General features: G+C 43.1%; 1 protein-coding gene across 1 annotated transcript in view; it reads right to left on the bottom strand.

The window, feature by feature from the left end:
- The window catches only part of DOCK5 (dedicator of cytokinesis 5), a 68,833-nt gene that overhangs the window by 28,656 nt on the left and 19,870 nt on the right, over positions 1–20,307 (bottom strand). Inside the window, exons 3-24 of the mRNA XM_062617017.1 lie at positions 18,893–18,933; positions 17,824–17,879; positions 17,054–17,150; positions 13,551–13,699; positions 12,619–12,754; positions 12,318–12,475; positions 11,567–11,648; positions 10,681–10,810; positions 9,913–9,985; positions 9,008–9,150; positions 8,268–8,393; positions 7,632–7,756; positions 7,159–7,257; positions 6,936–7,008; positions 6,325–6,428; positions 5,618–5,810; positions 4,965–5,062; positions 4,224–4,313; positions 3,078–3,178; positions 2,398–2,532; positions 1,608–1,719; positions 418–488 (exon numbers count right to left, since the gene is read on the bottom strand). Of these exons, the coding sequence (XP_062473001.1) occupies positions 418–488; positions 1,608–1,719; positions 2,398–2,532; positions 3,078–3,178; positions 4,224–4,313; positions 4,965–5,062; positions 5,618–5,810; positions 6,325–6,428; positions 6,936–7,008; positions 7,159–7,257; positions 7,632–7,756; positions 8,268–8,393; positions 9,008–9,150; positions 9,913–9,985; positions 10,681–10,810; positions 11,567–11,648; positions 12,318–12,475; positions 12,619–12,754; positions 13,551–13,699; positions 17,054–17,150; positions 17,824–17,879; positions 18,893–18,933 (2,392 nt within the window). The remainder of the gene's footprint in view (positions 1–417; positions 489–1,607; positions 1,720–2,397; positions 2,533–3,077; positions 3,179–4,223; positions 4,314–4,964; positions 5,063–5,617; positions 5,811–6,324; positions 6,429–6,935; positions 7,009–7,158; positions 7,258–7,631; positions 7,757–8,267; positions 8,394–9,007; positions 9,151–9,912; positions 9,986–10,680; positions 10,811–11,566; positions 11,649–12,317; positions 12,476–12,618; positions 12,755–13,550; positions 13,700–17,053; positions 17,151–17,823; positions 17,880–18,892; positions 18,934–20,307) is intronic.

Raw genomic sequence — 20,307 nt, 5'->3', positions numbered from 1 at the left:
TGTCAGAACAAGGAGTCATGGCTTGGAGGTTCTGGGCAAAGCTATGAGCCCCAAAGAACAGAAATCCACATAGTGCTATTTCCTCAACAAATACAACTTTTGTTTTCCTGACCAAGGCTTTACCTTTGCCACCCACTTCAGTTTACCTCAGAAGGACTCATTAAGAATGGAACTTGCACATTTCAATCTAGCACTTCTCAGGCCTCAAATTTGGGTTTCCAGTTAAATCTCAAAGTGTCAAAGAGATGCACAGATTCCTCTGAACTGAAGTGACTTCCCTTAAAGCCCTGCCAGTGCCTTCTCAAATTCACACAGAGCATGTACAGCACCATGTCATGATCAGAGGGGCTGCTCCCAGGGAAGTTTCCAACATTCTTTCTGATAGACAAGCAGGGTTTAGAGGACACACAAAGTTACCTGAGCTCAACGGGGTCAAATACTAGTTTGACATCATTTATGATGCTTGGCAAATACTTTAAAGCTGCACCCTGCAAGAAGAAAAAACAAGGACATAAAACACACATGGAAACCGAATTAGATGAGTCAGTTCATTCTAAAAGGGTGTAAAGTCTCATCAACAATGCCCAGAGTTCACATGGCAAATCCAGCTTTTGTCAAGAGCAAATATGTGGACACCTGTAGAGAACTGGCTTAAGATCAAATTTATCCATCCAAAGAGCCTCCAGCAACCAGACATCTGCAGCGCAGGGCGGAAAAGGTGACAAAGGAAGGACCCAAAGCCAAGTCCTTTTGTTTCTGCAAACATCCTGCAGTCCTAGGGATTAAGCTCCCTACAGCCTCATTTGAAAAGCACTACTCAGAACTAAGTGTTCTGTGTAGTTCAGTATGTTCACATAAACAGTAATAAGTTATGTAGGTAGTAGTATGGCTTCCATAAGTGTAGCATCCAGACAATGAGGTGCAACAGCAACGAAAGGTCTCTGTTCTATGGCTGCTGACAGATACTCTGACTGCCTGGGTAATTTAAAGCCAGCTTTGATTCTCAAGTGCTAATTAAAAGTTTAGAATCAATCTTTCCTTCAAGCGGAGAAAACCACGTTGGCTACAAGAACTGAAATAACGCAATCTAAAGGCCTCATTGCCTTTAGCAATTTAGCAGCCTCACTCCACGGCTGCTCTCAGAGCACAAACAGAAGGCTCACAATCCGGGTGACACCAGATGAACAAGGCTAAAATCTAAAATAAATTTAGGAACCATTTGGTTTTTCATTACTTTCATTCCCAGCATCGCTGATTTTTGCACTAGTTTCACATCTCCATCTCCATCACCCTCAAGCTTGGTGTTACTGGTTGAAGTGCCTTGCACACTGCAGTAGATGACATCTTCATTGGCTGTTAGCTTTCACCCTAGCAGGTGCTGAAGGGCTTCCAGCAAAGCCATGGCTCTCATCTTTATTTGATAAACTTTGGGGCTTAAACATTCCTTTCCTGCCACATACAGCTCGTTAAAACAGACAGTCAGAGGTGGGGTGTGACTCATCTGAATGGGCTTTATGTGCCCCAAATCTTGTCCCTTCTTCTAGCCCCGCTCCCCCAACTGTATCTATTAATAAAAGCTCTTCCCTTGCCCTGCACATCATGCATACCTTAATCTTGACAGCCTCCTCTAAAGGCCGGTCCATGAGGACATTGAAGGAGAGGAAGAGCTTGCGTATTGCATCATTAAATTCATCCCCAGCTTCACTTTTCCCATAAAACCTGCAAAGACCAGCAAGGGCCAGTTACACACAAAAATCTATGCTACACATCTAGCAGTGTCGTAGTAGCTGACATATGATTTTATCCTATGGAACAACATCTTAATGCAGTCTCCTTCTACAAAGACATGAGCGTAAAAATGGCATTAGGGATTCTGCAGTGATTTCCTGCTGCAATCTGTTCTAAGGGAACACTGCAATTTTCAAACTGCCATTGCATCACATTCTGCTTGGGTTCCAAGAATCAAGTAGCTCATTCTCTATGAAAGAAAAGAGCCACAATGAACATGAGCAAACATTCATGGTAAATCTCTGAAAACATGCTTTGAAGCGACAGCAAAAACACTGTTGTTGACCATGCCCTGCTTGGACACGGTATCATCACCACCTCTCAACTGTGGGGCATTTGTTTCTCCAAGTTTCTTAATGTTTTGATTATTTAATACAGAATGGGTTACTTTTCAGCACTACCAAAACACTGCTAGAAGGATTCTCCTCTTCAGATCAGGCATTTCAACTTTTATTTCACTTACTTTCTCCAGCTACAAAGGGCAGGAAGATACTCTTAATTCAAGGATAGAGGGTATGCTCAAGAATATCCCCTCCAGTGGTGCTGACTGGAAGCAACTCCACTGACTTCCAAAAAGAGACATAAGGATGGCAATGACCTTGGTCTCACCTCAGGTACAGTATTCGGGACTGCACAATGAATCGGAACAGGTACTTCAAGGCTTTCAGAGCAGCAAACAGCAGTTCTGTCTTGCTGGAGTCATCAGCATTTCCCACGTAACAGTTCAGCACTTTGGTGAGTTTCCTTTGGAAAGAAAGAAAAAGGAGAACTCATACAGACACAGCTAGGTTTCTGTGGAAGCCCAGCTTCCTTATTCCTACAGTCTAATAAATCAGTAGCAGACAAGGGTTCCTCTTCACAGCCTATTTCCTTCCAAAATCCTTGGCTTTATGGGATGCCAGATCTTCCAGCAGCAACACTCGACCAAAGCACTCAAAAGTCATAAGGGAGAGATGTACACAAACTGCACTAAACTTGTTTCAATAGGAAATCAAGCTGAAAAACATGAAGATGCTTTTTACATCACAGACAGAGGAGTATGGGTCAAAAGAAAGTCTGAATCACAGAGTTTGGGACAGGATTTTCCACAAAGCTGTGTTTTTTCTTCACAGAAAAAAAGGAATTCTGCAACAGAAACTTCTTACAGGGGAAAAAGAGCAATTACAGAGTTTCTTTCTCTCCTGAAGGCAGAGAAGAAGGTGGAACACTCTTGTCTGGTCAATGCTGCCTTCATCACATCAGCATAGTTTACCGAAACCATCTGTGGGCTTGTGGTTACCAATACTTACACATATGCCAGGGTCGCACTGAAGTGCTTGTAAATGTAAGTTTCAAGTACAGGGTTGAAATGCTGGAACTTGATGTCTCCAATCAAAGAAATAATAAATACCTGCCAAAAACACAAGAGGAAACAGATGTACAGAGCCACAACCTCTAACTCACTCGAACAGAACTCAGGCTCTCATTGCACACCATTTGTTTTGCTGGCTCATGGGTTTTGTTTGTTTTCCTAAAAGCATTAATGCTGCAGATAGTGTTATTCATATTCTGATAGTGGCTAAGTACTGCAGTGTGTGTGACCACATCATTGCTCGGAGGGAAGGCAGGTCATAGCAGCTAAAGGGAGCTGCTTCTCAAAGCTCCAGCAGTGACACAGGAAGCAGCACTATGCACAGTCTAGGTAACACTGTCATAGCTGCTATGCGCACAGCTGCTGAAGGCTGGTTTTCAAACTAAGAAATGATACTGATGATCATGGCAAATACTCAGTCCTGTTACTCCAATGACATGCATTAGAGGTAGGCCATTCTGTCCCCCTGTATTTGCTCCTCTGACCAATGTCAGTTGCATACATCTAACTTCATCTTTCTTCCTGAACTGTCAAGTACATGTTTGCTGATCAGCATGATGCAGCTCTGTTACTGAACACCAAAGCTGGTGCCTTTCACACACCTAGCACACAGCCTCTCCAAAGACACAGAAAACTCCCTGTGAAGTCTTTTACTCAGTCATTACAGTCCTTCTCTCAAGGTTCTCAGGAGCAGTCATCCCTACTGCCTAAACCCTGGGCTAGGATTTAGGGTGCAGAGGTTGCAACCGCAGCCACAAATCCTCCACCACCATGACCCCGAACATTTCATTTAGGGCTTCAGACAGATAACAGGCTCTTCTCTGCTGTAAACTGCCTTAATGCAGATAACTTAAAAGTCACCTGAAGAAATGACTATAAATTAAGTAAACATTTATTCCCGTTTTCACTGTGGTTACTAAAAAGCTCGCTGCGTATCTCAGTCCTTAAGATGCTTTAAGAAATGTTTAAATAGAATTGATTTCTTTGAGCAAATTACCAATCACTCATCTGAAGGAAGTACCAGGAACAGCCTGTAAACACAGCTGAAAACCAAGTACTCCAAATGCACAAAAGACTCACTCACCAGTGCATCAAACACGAGGAAGTCATAGGTTTCATTCTCTGACATTTCCATCATGATGTTGAAAAGTGCATCGAGGGTGTCTTGCAAAAACTTGAGGGGAAAAAAGTAGTAAAAGGGTGGGAAAAGACAACGTGAATCCTGCACAAGAGACTACTCTTTTGGATCATATTCCCCCTTGCAGCCTAGCTCAGCTGATCTGTAAAAGCTGCCCATGAATGAACACTGAAAAAGGGATCCTAGTCCTGTGTTCCTTCACATCCTTGTCACGGTCATCACACTATTCTCTCTCACTATAGCAAGCAGGATCTTTTCTTACCAGCTCTGAGTGGCCCCACTTTTCTGTTTCATTCCCTTTTTATCTAGCAAGAGACCTACTGCACACAATTCTTTATAGTTTAAGCTTGCACTGGGGCAAATCAACCACATTACACTGTACTAAAGGCATAACGCTGTACATAAAGACTGTTGTGCAATGACACAACACTTACTTTAGTTGTTCAGGATACAGGGGAAAATAAAGTCACCACTATCACCCTGATCCTGGTAACATTTAACTTGTGTAATTCCACTCATGAGAGCTCTTGGGGCAAAGTATAACTTCTGCTCTACTGCTCAGCAACTAGAAGGGTTCTCACAGCCTATACAGAGAGCTTTTGGATACAGCACAATTACAACCCTTTAAGGTCCACATCAAGCACACACCTAAGTGAATAACAAGGAGACTCACATCTCTCTGCATACCTTTACAATTTCTCCTCCTTCCACCTCCATTAGCTTCCTTAGGTTGTGAGCTATGTTCTGGGAGTTAGAACGCCAGTTCAACAAACCCAGCAGGTCAACTAGCAAGACAGAACATCAGCAATTAGATACAGATTACATCACAGCTGACTTCATGGCTGCACAACAATACAGAACAAGGACTAGAGGTTATTTTTAGAACCAGCTTACAAGGAAAACTCACACTGATGTATAGAGTATTACCTTGAGACGGCTCTTTTGTCTTTGCAAGAAAGTTGAGTTTTGCTAGGAATGGAAACCTTGGTGTAATTTGATAACACAAGGCACTTGGTGGACAACTTTGCAGGCTTCTCATGTACTCAAGAGAAGGCATTTCAAGCTAGGCATTTTACTGGAGTGTGCTCTTAGTAGTGCTTGTGTTTACCTTAGAGCAGTCTCCTGGAGGTGGTTCTTACAGTTAAAATTGAAACCTCTTGTATAAAGGACATTAAGATGCGGACATGGTTTCTAGTGGCTGTGTAACATCAGCTTGTGCTGGCAACATGATTCCACCAGCACATGGAACAGCAAGATTAAAGCTAATTGCATAAAGAAAAGCACCCTTTTTATTTCAAATATCCAGCATGATATGGCTTGGCTGCTCATGCAAGTCCTACCATTCTGGGTAAGTTTGGTGGAGCAGATCAAAGTGGCAATCTGGAAGCTGTCTTTTGTACTATCTTTAGTGGGTGTGAAGTTGGTTAGATGGTGCAGATTCTTCCCCGAGGGGGTCTCCTTCTCCTCCATCTCAGTTTTGGTACAAGGAAGTGTTAAGTAGCATTTAGCATCTTCCATTTTCTTGTTATCACCCTGTTGTTAAGCACAGCAAAGACAAGGGTTATCTCGCGCTGAGCACACCTCATCTGAACTCTTAGAGTTCTCATCTGCAGACACACTTCAAGACAGCCACAGAGGGCTTTAAACACCTTTTCCTTTAAACACCTTATCCAGGCCTCTAACTTCAGGGAACAGAAGTTGTCCATACTGTCAATGAATTTAGCTATTCTCAGAGCTGAGCCACAAAGTTTAGAAGGGCTCCTGCTCCCCTCACTTACTACTACACTGAATTAACTTTTTCCTCTTATTGTGATTCACGGCACCAGATCTTTCTTCTCATCACACACTGATCCTCCAAAGCAGGCATTCACCTGCCTGTTTGCTGCACACTCTTAAGGTGAATATCTATGTATCTAACACCCTATTATCCTTGAAAAGTTATTTAAGATCTCTCCAATGCTGGTATCTACATTGCTAGGAAAAAAGTCAGCCACAGAGTTGTTTTGATGAGTCAAACAAAAGTGAAGACTGCAAATGCCCAAACTACCTTATAAACAATCAAATTGTGTTTGCCATCTTGCAGTGTGGTTCCATCTGCATTCATCAACTTCACAAAGCCCATGCCAAAAGCTCTCTCAGACTTATCCCTAGCTGCAAACAGAAGGAAAAAGCTTTATTAGGAATTGTCTTATTTATGCCCATACTAGCCATGATGCAGCTCTCTAACTACATGCAGCTTCTTCTTTATTTAACAGCATCACACATCTGTGTCTTACACTGCTGACCTTGTTTCAGGGCTCTAACTTTCTCATTGCCTTTCATTACCCTAATGAGAAATCCTCCTATAGGAAGATCATCAGAAGCTCACCAGACTTGCACTGAATTCTGAAATCAATTAAAACCAACACCATACACACAGAAGCCAAAGCAGCAATGAACACTGACAACTGCCTTTCAAGGGAGCTAATATGTTCCTCCCCATCTCGTTTCAGGTTTAGAACAAAACCAGCACCAAACCTTTTTTAAAGGCTGCTTGAAAGAAAATGCACAACACTGGAAACAGGTAGAAATGCAAATGCTACAGCTTTGGTGGATACTCAGAAAACCTTAGTGAGAGTAGGAAGAGAACAGGACTCCTGAAGATCTTCTGGTACTTACATTCCTGTGACGACCGGTGACGGAAAGTGAATCTCAAATGGCAACGACTGACTTCTTCTATTGCAATGGACACCTGCATGGGATAACACAGGGAAAAATGCAACACCAGAACTCTCTATCTCCAGTCAATTTACAGGACATTCTGTTACTGATGCAGATACTGGTTTTAAACTAGGTCCCTTTCTACATGAAAGAAGCAAGACTGTAAATTCCACACTCCTACCTTCACGGTTTCATACCAGCAAGGTTGCTTGACTTGATAATAAACAACAGACTTGTATTCGGAGACACCTTCATAACCAGCACCAGGATGGATAGCTTTCTTTGGACAAGAAGACAAGGATGGGCGGGGGAAGAAGAGGTAAGGTCTTGAGTGAAAGCAAGAAGTACCTTGGGTCTGAAATTTTCAGAGTATATAACTGCCAGAATTACTCAAGTCTGTGCTTTCCAGTCAAGGGAGCTCAATGCATGTCAACTCTTCCAAACTTTAACAGAATCTCTAAAGATCTGCTTACATCTCGTTGATTATAAAACCCCCAAATCAATACCAAAGCAAGTATTCAAATTGGGTCACTGAGATTACCTGTACTCTTTCTTGTTCGGTATCAGACAGTTCTTGCATACATGCAGTACTTAAGATCCTACAGACTGGAACCATCATCTAGCAAAGACAGCAGCCTTGTAACCGCCTCCTACCTCTTGGAGATTTCCATCTTCATCATGCACGGACATGGTGACTTCTACATTCTTGGGAGTCTTCTTCTTCCCTTTGTCAAACTCCCCTTGTATCAGGGTGACGTAGATATCATTTCGAACATCACCTGAAAGTCACAGCCCTTAATGACTTGGGTTTTCTCATACAGTTTTATGGGTCAACATTTAGCATTATCCTTACCTTCTTCTCAGCCTTTACTGAGCCTTTAACCACCCCCAAACATCACACCATTTCATCTTCATCTCAAATTATACAAAATCTTTTAAAATCAACCCTTCTCCTCTTAATAAACCTCTGTCTATGTAACTTCTATTCAATGTATTGAGCTCTATAGGGCTAAATCCACTTTGAATGGATTAAATAAAGCAGGGTGAAACCTATATGCAACAGGAATGTCTCTCTGACTACAGAGAGTTTTGCTCCCCCACAGTGTACACACCATCAGTTATCAATACAAAAAGGAAGCTGATGTTTTCACTGCCTTGATAGAAATAAAAGATCAGCTGGAAGTTCAAAGCAAAATGAACACAAGTTTTCAAACAGCTTTAAAATAAGTCTGTTCATAGCAGAAAATGGCTCCTTCACCCCATGGCAGGGGAGAGGCACATGGGACTTACCAGGAAGGATTATCTCGGGGAATCCCATTTTGCGAGCCACAGCCGTTGATCTGTCTACAAGGTGGGAAAAATCCTTCTGAACCTGTGCTAGATCACCAGGAAGCAGCTTCAGGGAGACCCAAAGACCTAAGAAAAGAAAGGTAATGCTTGTTTACTGAAAAACAGAGTATGAAAACATGACATCTGAGGTTATGCTTCACAGAAAACTTGCTTCACGTGATCTCCATGCAAGAATGCCTTAAATATCCCAAGCTGGTTTTCACTTGCCCACTTCTCTAGTTCCTAGAATAAAACCTTGCTGTGCAAGCAGATTCTCTGACATAAAATACATACTTTCTGAGCTGAATCTGCTAGAGTATTTGAGTAAAGTCCAGACACACGAGCAGAAGAATCCTGAATAATGCAGCTTAAATCCAGAGCCATGTTCACTTAAAAACATCTGATGTCCATATAAAAAGTAGTACTGCACTAGTAGCAAATAAATCATCAGCAAGAGAAGCTGTTCTCACCCAAGTCAGAACAGATCATAAAATCATAGAGTAGTTAGGGTTGGAAAGGACCTTAAGATCATCTAGCTCCAATCCCCCTCACAAGCATTACAAAGACCATCCGTTTGGCTCAGGGAAGGGAGCAAACTCCTGAGTTCTGGACTTTCACAAGCCATTTATTTCCCTCTGTATGGCAGGGCAGCCCTTCCCTGCACCAGGTTTTCCCATTAGCTTCTCACCCAACTGCTATACCTTGCCCCTTGTGATTCACTTCCTTTGCAGCGATGACTTTGTTGAAGACAGAAGTGAGGGGCTCATTTTCTCCGATCACATGGGAAGTTATCAGTGGGGACATGATGAGCTGTCGCTGCCTGATGTATGTTTCCATGGCGATCCTAGAAGAACAACAAGAGGGACCAGGAAGCAGACAGCCTAACAGCCAGCATGTGCTCTGCAAGGAGAGGGCTGGCCGACACTGCCTGTTTTCCAAAGAAATTTATCCTTAAAGGATTCCATGGGATTTTTTTTTTACTTCTTCACCTGCACAAACCCAATGAAACACATTTAAACTCTCAAACTAGGAAATGCACCACAGTGCCAGCTCAGGCTTAGGATAAGTAACACTGACCTACAGACCCGGTGACTACATTTGTCTATAGGAGCCTTCAGGACAAGCACAAACCCAGCCAGCTCCACAGCTCTTGTTTTCCACCCACAGACCATGCAGACCTGTGAGAGCAAATGCAGCTGGGGCCTCACACGGGAGCAGCTCAGCACATACCCGAGCTCTAAGTTTAAGTGTTTCTGACAATCTTGCCTCTCAACCCACTTGAGAGGTCCCATCCCTCAGACCCCACAGCATTCCTCTGTGCTCTTCTTTCTTACCTCAGATTATAAGGGTACCTAGCAATTCCACCTCATTGCCACAACTCCCTAAGCAGTTTCTCCTATCGTGCAGACATGCAAAGCAAGGGGAACAAAGGCTTCAGAGGACTGACAAAAACCTTTTCCTTCAAAGAGCTGACTACTGCTGTAAGCTAATCTATTTGTAGAGCCCTTGGTACACTGCCAGGCTCCCATACAAATCCGTCCTTCTCCAAAGGACAACTGCTTTAAATAAGCCAGATATGCAATGAACTCTGAAGTCCAGTACTTACTGCTGAAATGGAATAAAATGTTGCTTTTCCTCATCGTCCACCTTCCCGTGTATGATATCAGTTATGTCCATCACTGCAATGACACAAGTTCATCCCATAGTTTTGCCAAGTTGCTAAAGAATACAGAGAGAACTTCCTGCTATGAGCCCTGAAACAAGAATTGCTTATTTTGGGCCAATGCCACTCATAACAGCATCACTCTCATCTCAACTATTTAAAAGGCACTTTTTCACTGATGTAAGTCAGCCTGTGGTAAAAGAATGTGAATATACTCTGATAAAAACCTGGTGGGACTCTGGCATTTCAAGGCGAAGAAATTACACTTAGATTTCAAATACTGGTTATATCGAACTTGTTTTCCAGCACAACTTTCAAGCAGGTCTCTTCACAAGATATCACAGGAATTGAACAGGAACTGGATGTCTCATTCACCAAGGCTCCTTTAAAACCTCCAGCTTTACCCCATTAGTCCTGAGGAGCAAATCCCTCCTTGATAAGTATCTGAAAAAGTGTATTGTGCTGATGGCAGTGTGTTATCATTCTAGGGAGTGATTGAAGAGAACAGGAACAGTATTTCATCTTCATATACAACGTTCATTAAAAGGTCTCAAAGGGGTACTACATCCAGCTCAGTATCAGCATCTCCATTTGGAAGCCAGAGATGCTGACACTAAGAGGTTAGCAGGCTTTGCTGACACACAGCACACACTTCCCTGTTGCAAGCCCATTGTCCCTTGCTCTTTTCTCCATGGATGGAATGTGTCATACCTGCCACACCAAAGGGCCTCCGGAGTCCACAGGTATGTTTCTTCCCATCTTTCAGCTCCATATGCCCCACCCTCACAATCTGGCACACCAAGCTGATTTTCGGTCTGATCAAGTCAGAACTGCTTAAATCCTAGAAATCATTTAAAATCCAGGTTACATCAGTCTGCTTCAGCAATGGAAGCGAGGAAGTCAGAGGCAGTTCGATGGGTTTTGTTAGACTATACACACATACAAGAAGAAATCTATTGGGTATTTACAAGGAAAACCTGTTCCCTTTGAGTCCCAGGGGAAAAAACAACAAAACACTGGCAATTTCACCCAGCAATTTCTAACCCTCTCATTCCTCTCTGATAACGCAGTACTGGAAGGACAGTAAATGATGTCAATCACCAAAATACTAGATCCTGATGACCAGGCAGTCAGTTTGTACCACCCTCTGCTACTCGTCAGAAGTTATTCCATTGATGTACAAATCCTCCATTAACATCTTGTTGCAAGTAACAAACTCCAACACAAAAGGATCAGCAAAGCAATGGACTGAAAAACAAACAACTGTGATCTCAAGCCTAGACTTTCATTGCGGTTAGGCTCCAACAGAGAAGTGCTTCATAGGATTTTCAGCAATGCATGGGTGAGCAACACTCACTGACAGTACTATGGAAAATAATACACCTTTACTGCTGCTTTGGACATACATAAAAAAACCCAAATGTTTCAGCATTTCTCTGAGGCCACCTATAACATCTTAAGTGTCCATGAAAACACCCCAAAATGCTGCATGTGACCCTGTCCCTGCTCCATGGGAAGAGGGGAGAGGTAAAGAACCCAAAACTCAGATGTCTGCAGCATGGGGAAGAATCTCCAGGGTGTAAATACAGTAACTTACAGTAAAGACTGCTTGAAGGTTATTCAGTTTCTCGATTTCTTTAGGCATCCCATTACTGCCCCAACGAACCAGGTAATTTTCACTGCAAATAAAGGAAGAAAAGTTAAATCAAGCAACACCTGAAATTCCCATTTCCTGGCAAAAGCTCAAAGGCATTTCGATCTCTTAGGAATATTTGAAATGTTCTACCAAAAAATCTTCTGGTTCTGAAGTGACTCACTGCAGCGAAGGCAGAAGGCAAGCAGGATGTGAGTTACCTCCCTACAGAACTCTGACTTCATGTCCACACCTGATAACTCCAGTGATGGAGACAGAGTGTGCCTGACACACACATGCTTCAGTGATAAAGTTCTTTGTATCTTCCCCTACTGGTAAAAGATGCCCAACTCTTAGGTGTGAACTTGCACTGACTTGACAGCAAACATCATGCATATATAGATGATTCAACTGGAAGCAAATGCATCAAGTCCAGTGCAACAGCAGGGATAATTAAGAACGTAAAAAGACAATCTGGGATTTTGACTAAATATCCCCCAAATGCCCTGGTTTTAAAAGTGCATGGGCTCAGAACCTTGACTTCTCCAAAATCTCATCTGAAATTAAATAACCCCCTTCCAAATCTCCCCTGAGGCAGCAACCAACAGAACTGGAAAAATCGATCTGCTGGATCTTCCTTTCTAACCTCTACTTGCTTCTTTAGAATGACCCCAGTGATGCCTGAATTACTTCTGCATCTTCAGAAACCCCTCACCTGATGAATTTGGAGAGATCAGGATCATAGAGGCTCATTAACAGCTCTGCATCTTCTCCAATATTGCAGACAAAGTTCTTGAAGTTTACATACAGGCTGTATGTATGTGTCGTGTTGAATATTGGCTGCCCTCGGAGGTCCAAGTTCTGTTGAAGGGACTGCAAAGGAGAGCACTTCCATTAAAAACAAACAGAAGAGTTTAGCTCTGCTGCCAAAGTAGCACAATCTCCTTAAGAGGAATGTAAAAATACAGTGGGTACTAGTTAGTTGAGAAGGACAAAGCCAATGACAAGAGATGGACCTTCTCTTCCTGGATCCTTTCATCAATCCTCTTGGATGCAGTTTCATGGGACTTGAAGAGAGAGATTGTGCTGGTTTCATCTGGGTCCAAGATGTTCCCATTGTCATCTCGTACAACCAGGTCCAAACCCAGGATCCTGAATAGCACGCAAGTCAGAAGACAAAAGAAATGACAGGATGTAAGAAGCAGAGGTGACAGAAAGAGCACAAACCCACAGCTCCAATGCAAACCAACTCCACACAATAATCACGTTGCTGGCTTTCCTGCCTCAAAAGAGTTATTCTCCATTTTCTTATTATAGGGAAAAATAATTCATCAGGTAACTTAATTTTAAGGTGACATCTCCTTTGTTCTTGCTTAAAGGCTGTTTTTTTTAACAAAACACTATGTGTACCTATCAAGCTAATAGATTGTGGCTGATTATTATTCTTTACCACAAGCTTTCTTCTTAATTGATTTAGTTGACCTGAATCAAGTCTGACAGGCAGATAAATGAGTTCTGGAGACAATTCCTGTTCCCTCCAAACTGATGAAAGGTGGAGTTTTGGTGGCCTATAGAATGACATTACTCAACTGCTGAGAAAGCAGTTTACTTCATTGCCAGCATCCAAATCCCAGCTCCTGCCAGCCAGGCACAAACTGTGCTCCATGGGAAATGCCATCATGTGCCAGCAGTTATGCAGAATGAAGACAGGTAAGGTCTGCCAAGTCAAAGAGAATGCTGGCATACAAAGAACCAACTGCCACAAGCCCACCTGCCAGGCTAGTTACAATGTGATGGAAACTGGAAGCTCTAATTGTCCCTTTTCCAGTGGACGCTTAATTCAGTGCTCGCCTCGTGGCCATTTCCATTATTTCCTATTAGTAGCCATCTATTTCCTTTCCTGGGATTTGGATTCTCCCCTCCCCTCCAGACCCAGTCTGGGATTTACCTGTTGCCATAGTCAATCTTAGCAGTGACTTTCTTCTTGAGCTCAGCGAGCTCATCTTTGGGGAGGGTTCCAGACAGGATCTGTGACCTCCACTCTATCAGGCTGTAAGTCATTTGCTGGACATGCCGGAACTGTGTTGTCTTGTTAGTCTAGAGGACAAAAAGGGACACTTTCAAACAATGAGCTCAGTGATCCTGCTGAAAAGTGCTCAGTTGAATCTGTCCTACAAGTTGTATTTAACTAGAACTATCTGAGAAACTGGCACTCTAAAACACTGCAAGATGAGAGCCGTGGAACAAGTTCTTTGCACGGCCAAGGTTTCAGTGTCTCAAGATGTGGGGCCTTCACCTTTTCCTCAGGACACTACTTCAGACAAACCTCACAGACAAAACCAGATTTCTGGCTCTGATGGATGATCTCGATACACAAGATGGAGAGATGATGTTAAATGACTGCAACTGTGTTCTAGCAGACTGAGACACCTCTTCCCACCTCTGCCACTCTCAGAATGTGTGACATTCAGCAAATCAGCCTCATGTCTGTCCCCAGGCTTTTTTGTCTATTTAGTTGTAAGACTGATGCAAAAACTTGATTCGCTTTTGCAAGTCTAAAGGTGATACCAACACATAAATACTAACCACAGATGACCCACAATGAAGCCCACATTGGATTCTTCTCATATCTGCTCCTCCTCCATTTCCACGGCTGCCTGCTTTCTTACCCTGTCCCATCACATCCCCAAAATCCATTACATTAAAACCAGGAGTAGAAGCACATGCAGCAGTACCTGGGATACACTGCTTCCCTGCCAGTATGCACACTGTATGTCAAGGTTCACACTCTACCCACTGGGAACTCACACATGGATCACTGTGCCCATGTGTGATCTGCAGGCCAGAGTTTCATGGAAATCAAAGCAGCTCTGTAGAAACCCAATAATCTCTCTAGCTGGTGTCTATCAGTGCATAAGGCTGAATATCACCTTACACATTTGTGTAGAACTGAATGAAATCAGTCTTGATTCATCCCACGCTTTTAAGCACTACCCCAGCAGCAGCTGCTCAGCATCTACCATGCCAGAGACTGCCCATGAATGCAACAAGAAGTTCACATGACTGGATTCCCAGGCACCACCTCCCCAGTCTACCCAGGTACCCGCTCCTGTTTGCTGCAGTCATCAGTCACTGCATTTCCATCTTGTGCTATAAACGCAGCGTCTGTAATTAGAAAGCACTGACTGAACAGGACACCAAAACCTGCCTCGTGAAGAGTTTCCTCCTGCCATTCCAACTGCTATCATCTTTAATTCATGGAAACACTTCTCATGCTGTTTACTGGTTCTGCCCTAATGAAATCACTCACACCTATCACCTCTTTCCCATAGTTTCAGGCTCCAAGGCTGATGCCATAATTAAAATGTGGATGGCTATGTGGTAACCTACCGTATTTGTATGCACTTAAGATAAGCAACTAAGCCTTTAGAAGTGTCAGCTAAATCATTTATATCACTCAAAAGAGAACCCAGCCTCTACCAGCACACAGTGAGCCAGCTACTGGGATGATTCTGACCTGCACTGAGTGCCAAGTGCAGCTCATGCTCAGAGGGAGGTGCCACAAATCAGAGGACATTAAACTTTAATGTTTATAGTTATGCAGCTCCAAAATGACCGTCAAGAGGTTCTTGACTTTCACATCTCACCCAACAGCCAGCAGGAATTGGCCAATGCTTCAGGCAGCAGCTGACTGGTGTCACTTCCCTGCAGCAAAGCTGTTAATGTTTAACCATGAACCCCAGCTGCTCCCACACAGCCAGAAAGAGAGGCTCAGTTCAATTATTTCCCCACTCTGCTCTCTGCAGAGAACATGAATGACATCAACTACTCCTAATTTGCCCCCTGAGAACACAAATCTAAAGGGAGTTATAAGTAGCCATCTTCCTTTTGATTTGGACCGCGGGGCTGACAGGGGCAAGAAGAGTCTTTTACTTCCTACGGGGAAGACGTTAGAGACATATTTAGCAAACAAAGACAGAAAACATGTTCTTAACTTGCATAAAAATAACGATAAAGAGAAGGCAACCAGTGTTAGCTTCCAGGGAGACACAGAGCAGGCCTCACTATGACAGCTGGCTAAAGCTGAATTATCTCCCCAGCTGTTTACATTACCTGGCTCCTATGAACTACATGAAGTTAAAAACTCTCACCCATTTTTACACCTATTTTGCAGAGGAGATAATACCCACTGGTGTTAGAAGTGGGTTGTGAAATGAAGAAGTGAAACGCTGCCAAAGAGAAAAAAATCAGCCATGCTTCCTTCTCCTCAAATACCTCCTTCCTCCTTTAGCCTTTCGTATTCCTCTTTTCTTTATATACATACTGCAGGGGAAAAGAAAATAAACTCAAATCCATTTCTAACCACAACATTTTTCAAGGCTATTTTAAGACTTCTGTCAGTGAAGCACAGGAACATGAAAGACTTTTGCTCTTAAGAAAAATAGATTCCGAGGCTAGGATGCTGAAGTTACTGAGTTAAAAAGAGAAGCCAGGAACAAACCTCTTTTTTTCACACAGTAATTCCCTCACATATAGCTTCTCATTAAATTAAGAGGGGGGAATAAATTCCTGTGGTTTCGTGGCACACAAGATGTACTTGTGGCCTGGTGAAGTTCTCAAGAGGAAAGCTTGCTCTGGGTAAACTGAATGGTTAGAGACGATTTACACCCATCCCCTCATCTCAGAGCACACACAACACAGGCTGAAATCACTACTAATCCAAGAAAAATCAAGTTTGGTTCTGTTTAATACACCTTAATAATCACCTTCAAAAGAAGGCAATTCATTGTGAACTCCAGTTGAGTTTCTTTAACCAAGAATGCACCTACCTCAGCAAAACCACCCATTTTACGTGTTTCCTTGGCTTCTAACTTCTATGAGGTGACTATCATCTGGCCAGGCTACTGAACAGATTTAGGAGACAAGAGGCATCTCTGCTGCCCTATTGAGAACTCAATATGTTATTGTGACTCTGCCCTCCACACATGGCCCTAATCCTCTTCCCACCCTTTGGCCATCTTGCTTATTTGAGCTGTAGGCACTCTGGGGTGAGGATCAACCATTCTGTTAAGTACCTACAATACACCTAGAAAAGCAGAGTTCATACTTGTGAAAGGCTCTGCTAAAAGAACATCACACAACTTGCTCTCAACAGGACAGACAAACAACAAAGCAGGAACCTTTTACTAGTGAGCTGTGACACACACAGAGCCCCAGCCACCTGACATGATGACTAGTGTGACTTGTGCCAATCGACGCTTCATCACTGCTGTGCCACCACAGTTATGCAAGTACATAGATTAAAGTAGAACGTTTTTAGCCTCTTAAAACCAATTTGACAACACTGATAGTTTTACAGTGCTGCATAATGTTCTATTCCAAAGCCTTCAAGCCTAGCCTCATCTCATCTGGGGTCATGGAATAAAATATCAACCCCTAAAGAAAACTTACCACATATAACTTGTGCCAGATAACTGCCCACTCCCTCAGGGTAGAAGTGAGTTCTTGTCCAAGGGGCAATTCACTTGGAATCACAGTTTCATGTTGTCTGGATAAAAAAAGAAGAAGACAGAAAAATAGGTGTTACACTCGAGATTAAAACTTCGTGGTAAAAGATCCGTTTGTGATAACTATGCAAATGGAGTTTGAGGGGAATATTCACACAGTTCACATGCTGCTAAATTGTTCAATTGGTTCTCCAACACATACAGGCACATTCATTATCCATTTTTAATGCAAACATGTTTAGTTAGTAAAAGTACTTTCTAAAGTCTCGTCTCTTCCTCTGCAACTGCTGTTTTCCTTCCACTATAATGATCACAGAATCAGCTCTAAGAATCAAATGAGGAGTCATTTCCTTAAGTGTTTTCCAAGACAGGAAGGAATACACACTCCTGTTGGCTACTTGGCTGTGAGCAGGAGCCAAGTTATGACTTGCAGGAGTCCCTAGAGGAGCTAAAAGTAGCTTGATTGACCTGCCTCCCGACTAACTTGTCTAGCAGAGCTCTCTCATGCTTGCAAATAGAGCTCTCCTGCACCTATACCTACAACTGGCTTGGTATGTACAATACCCCGACAAAAACAAGCTACACTCGCACGGGTTGTGTGCGCTGCTGCACACACAGAGCAGTGGCATTCATTACAACCACCACTAAAGTTGTTTGCTTGTTTATTGGTTTCTAAATGCTACCAAAAGTACACCTCAGGAAGTGCCAACTTACCCTCGGTCCTTCACAATGGCATCTTTTAAATGGATGTATGTTTCTGGGAAAATGCCCTAAAAACAAACACAGAAATCAAGTAAATCAAGTGCACCCTAGGATATAACACGACAAAAATGTATTCAGCAGGAAGCAGGGAAAAGGGGTAAGAGCATGATCAGAACAGGAATTGTGGCTGATGCTTACTGTTTAAATGTGTTAGGTCGAACAGCCCTGCTATTACAGGAGAAAAGACAGTAAAGAGCATCAGGCTGCAAGCTTGACCATTGTATTTGATATAAGCATCTCAGAGAAGCAAAGTCTCTGTTTCAGTGTAACAACCCTCATCTTCCTGACTGAAATCCTATGAACTCTTCTTGCAAACCATCAGTTGTACTCATCTGCCCTTGCTACAGAATATTGTTGGAGTCATTTGTCAAGCTGCCCTGGACCTGTGGGTCTCTAGCAAACCTCCTAACACACCACACCATTGGGAGACATTCACCTGCTCCAAGTTTCTTTTATTTAAGGGAAACCTTCTAGGATTGCTGGAATCCTTTTCTGTTTTCTTTTCACTCCCTTTACACCTGAAAAATGGAGGCTGTGATGGATGTTACCACATGAGAGGTGCCAGGATCCCTATGGGAAACCAGATTTCCATGCAGTTTGCAGACTGGTTCCACAAACCTCAAGCAGTTTGGCTGAGATCCATGTGTGCATAATTTTGGGGAATATTTTCCAAGTCAAATCAAAACTCTAATCTTAGCCTTACATTGAACTAATGCTGGATGTGTACAGGTCCAAGACCATAATATTAAGGCAGTAAGCTAGTGTATGCAGGAATGGAACAGTCAATTTTGCTACTTTAAACTCCCTTATGCATGCTTACAGTGGAGGAGTACCCAGTGAATGGTTCTGAAACATTCAGCTCAAAGATATTTCTTTCCATCACTTAGGAAAAGGACATGGAGATCACGAGTCCTGCGCAATACTAAGGCAAGAATGCAGCAGAAGCACAGCTGATTCCAGCACTGGATAGGGTCTGGCAAGGTGTGACATCAAAATCAGCTCCTGAAAAATGAGCTCGTACCTTCTTGGATTTATTCCGGAGCGTGTATCCGCGGTACCAGCCTGTCAAAGGGAAACACAAACATTCATACTTAGTTCTGCCTCTACAGCCACTGCCATTCTCATCATGCTTCTATCTACTGAGACTGCTTATTTGAGATCTACTGCTGCAAAGCCACCTCTGCTCTATTTGGGTCCTCAGAGTAGGGCATGTGTCTCTTCCTACAATGGATTGACACCCTTACACCTACTCTAGCTATCCTTTGGGGTTGTATTGACAGGGCACTCCATGCTAGGTGTTTTGAAAGGCGCAATCCTTGCTCCATAAAGCTCACACAGCACAGAACTACTGGTCTGATCATTTGACAGACGAGGCAGACACACAGACATGCACACAGAACTACTGGCCCAAGGTCATACAGCATCTATCTGGCAAAGAGAAATACATTCTAGTGTCCCAAGTCCAATTCTTTTTCATGAAGTGCATCTTCACCCAAATCATCTTCTGGACTGTGCTTGAGCTCCACTTCACACAGGTTCTTTATTTTCTCCTGCGACTCAGTCTAAAACCTTCCTTCAAAGGAAGGCTGAAAGATGTTTGATGTTTTATTAGATAAGGCAAAGAGCTGCTCGCCCTGGTACAGACACCGTTTCTCTCTGGACAAGATCTAGTAAAGTATAAGGTACAAAGTAATAACTGTGGTCTCCACAACTCAGAAGCATCACTTTGAGATGCAGGATCCCCCCTCTTCAGCACCCAGGCTTTGAGCAGTATTTTGATTTCAAGGTCACTGAAATGCAAGTGTATGAGACTTGCTGGATTTCTGCTGTCCTCAAGTAAGCTTTGCTTAATGTGCAGAGAGCAGAGGAGCAGAGCTATGGGCAGAACATTCCCACTCTTCCTCCACTGCCTCCAAACTGAAGGACAAAGGGGTTTTTCTCTCCCCCCTCACCGTGTCATTTGTCTGGGCCATGTACAAGCCGTGCATGCTCAAGCACTCTTTCCGCTGGGTGCCTGTTCCTTGCCATAAGCAACAGTTTCCGTCACCTTGAGCTCTCCAGAAGTTACTGTACTGAAAATAACAACTTGAACACTCTGGAAGAATAATCTGCTCCATTTTGCATGCTGCGTAGACATAATGTGCCTTGTACCATCCTGGGACAGCATGCAAGCTTGCACTTTCTCACTGCCTCTGAGCCGCTAAAAACATCATTCCAAATGGCAGGACGCTGCAATCCCAGCTCTCGGTTAACCCTGCTCCTAGAGCACTGGTTTATGCCTCTCCTCCCAAGCTTCTACTTGAACTGGAACTGAAAACACTGACTCTAAGCAGACATGAAGGGTATAGATTAAGGTCCGTAATGCATGAATGATGTTCAGAGCTATCACGACACACATCACCGATCCAAGACGATTACGTTCAGCCAGCTGGCCGA

Source organism: Pezoporus occidentalis, unplaced genomic scaffold (assembly GCF_034315485.1).
Source record: "Pezoporus occidentalis ecotype Australia unplaced genomic scaffold, CSIRO_AGI_Poc_V1 ctg191, whole genome shotgun sequence".
Taxonomy (NCBI): Eukaryota; Metazoa; Chordata; class Aves; order Psittaciformes; family Psittacidae; genus Pezoporus; species Pezoporus occidentalis.
The sequence above is the reverse complement of the archived record's forward strand: the minus strand, read 5'-3'. Positions and strand labels throughout refer to the sequence as shown.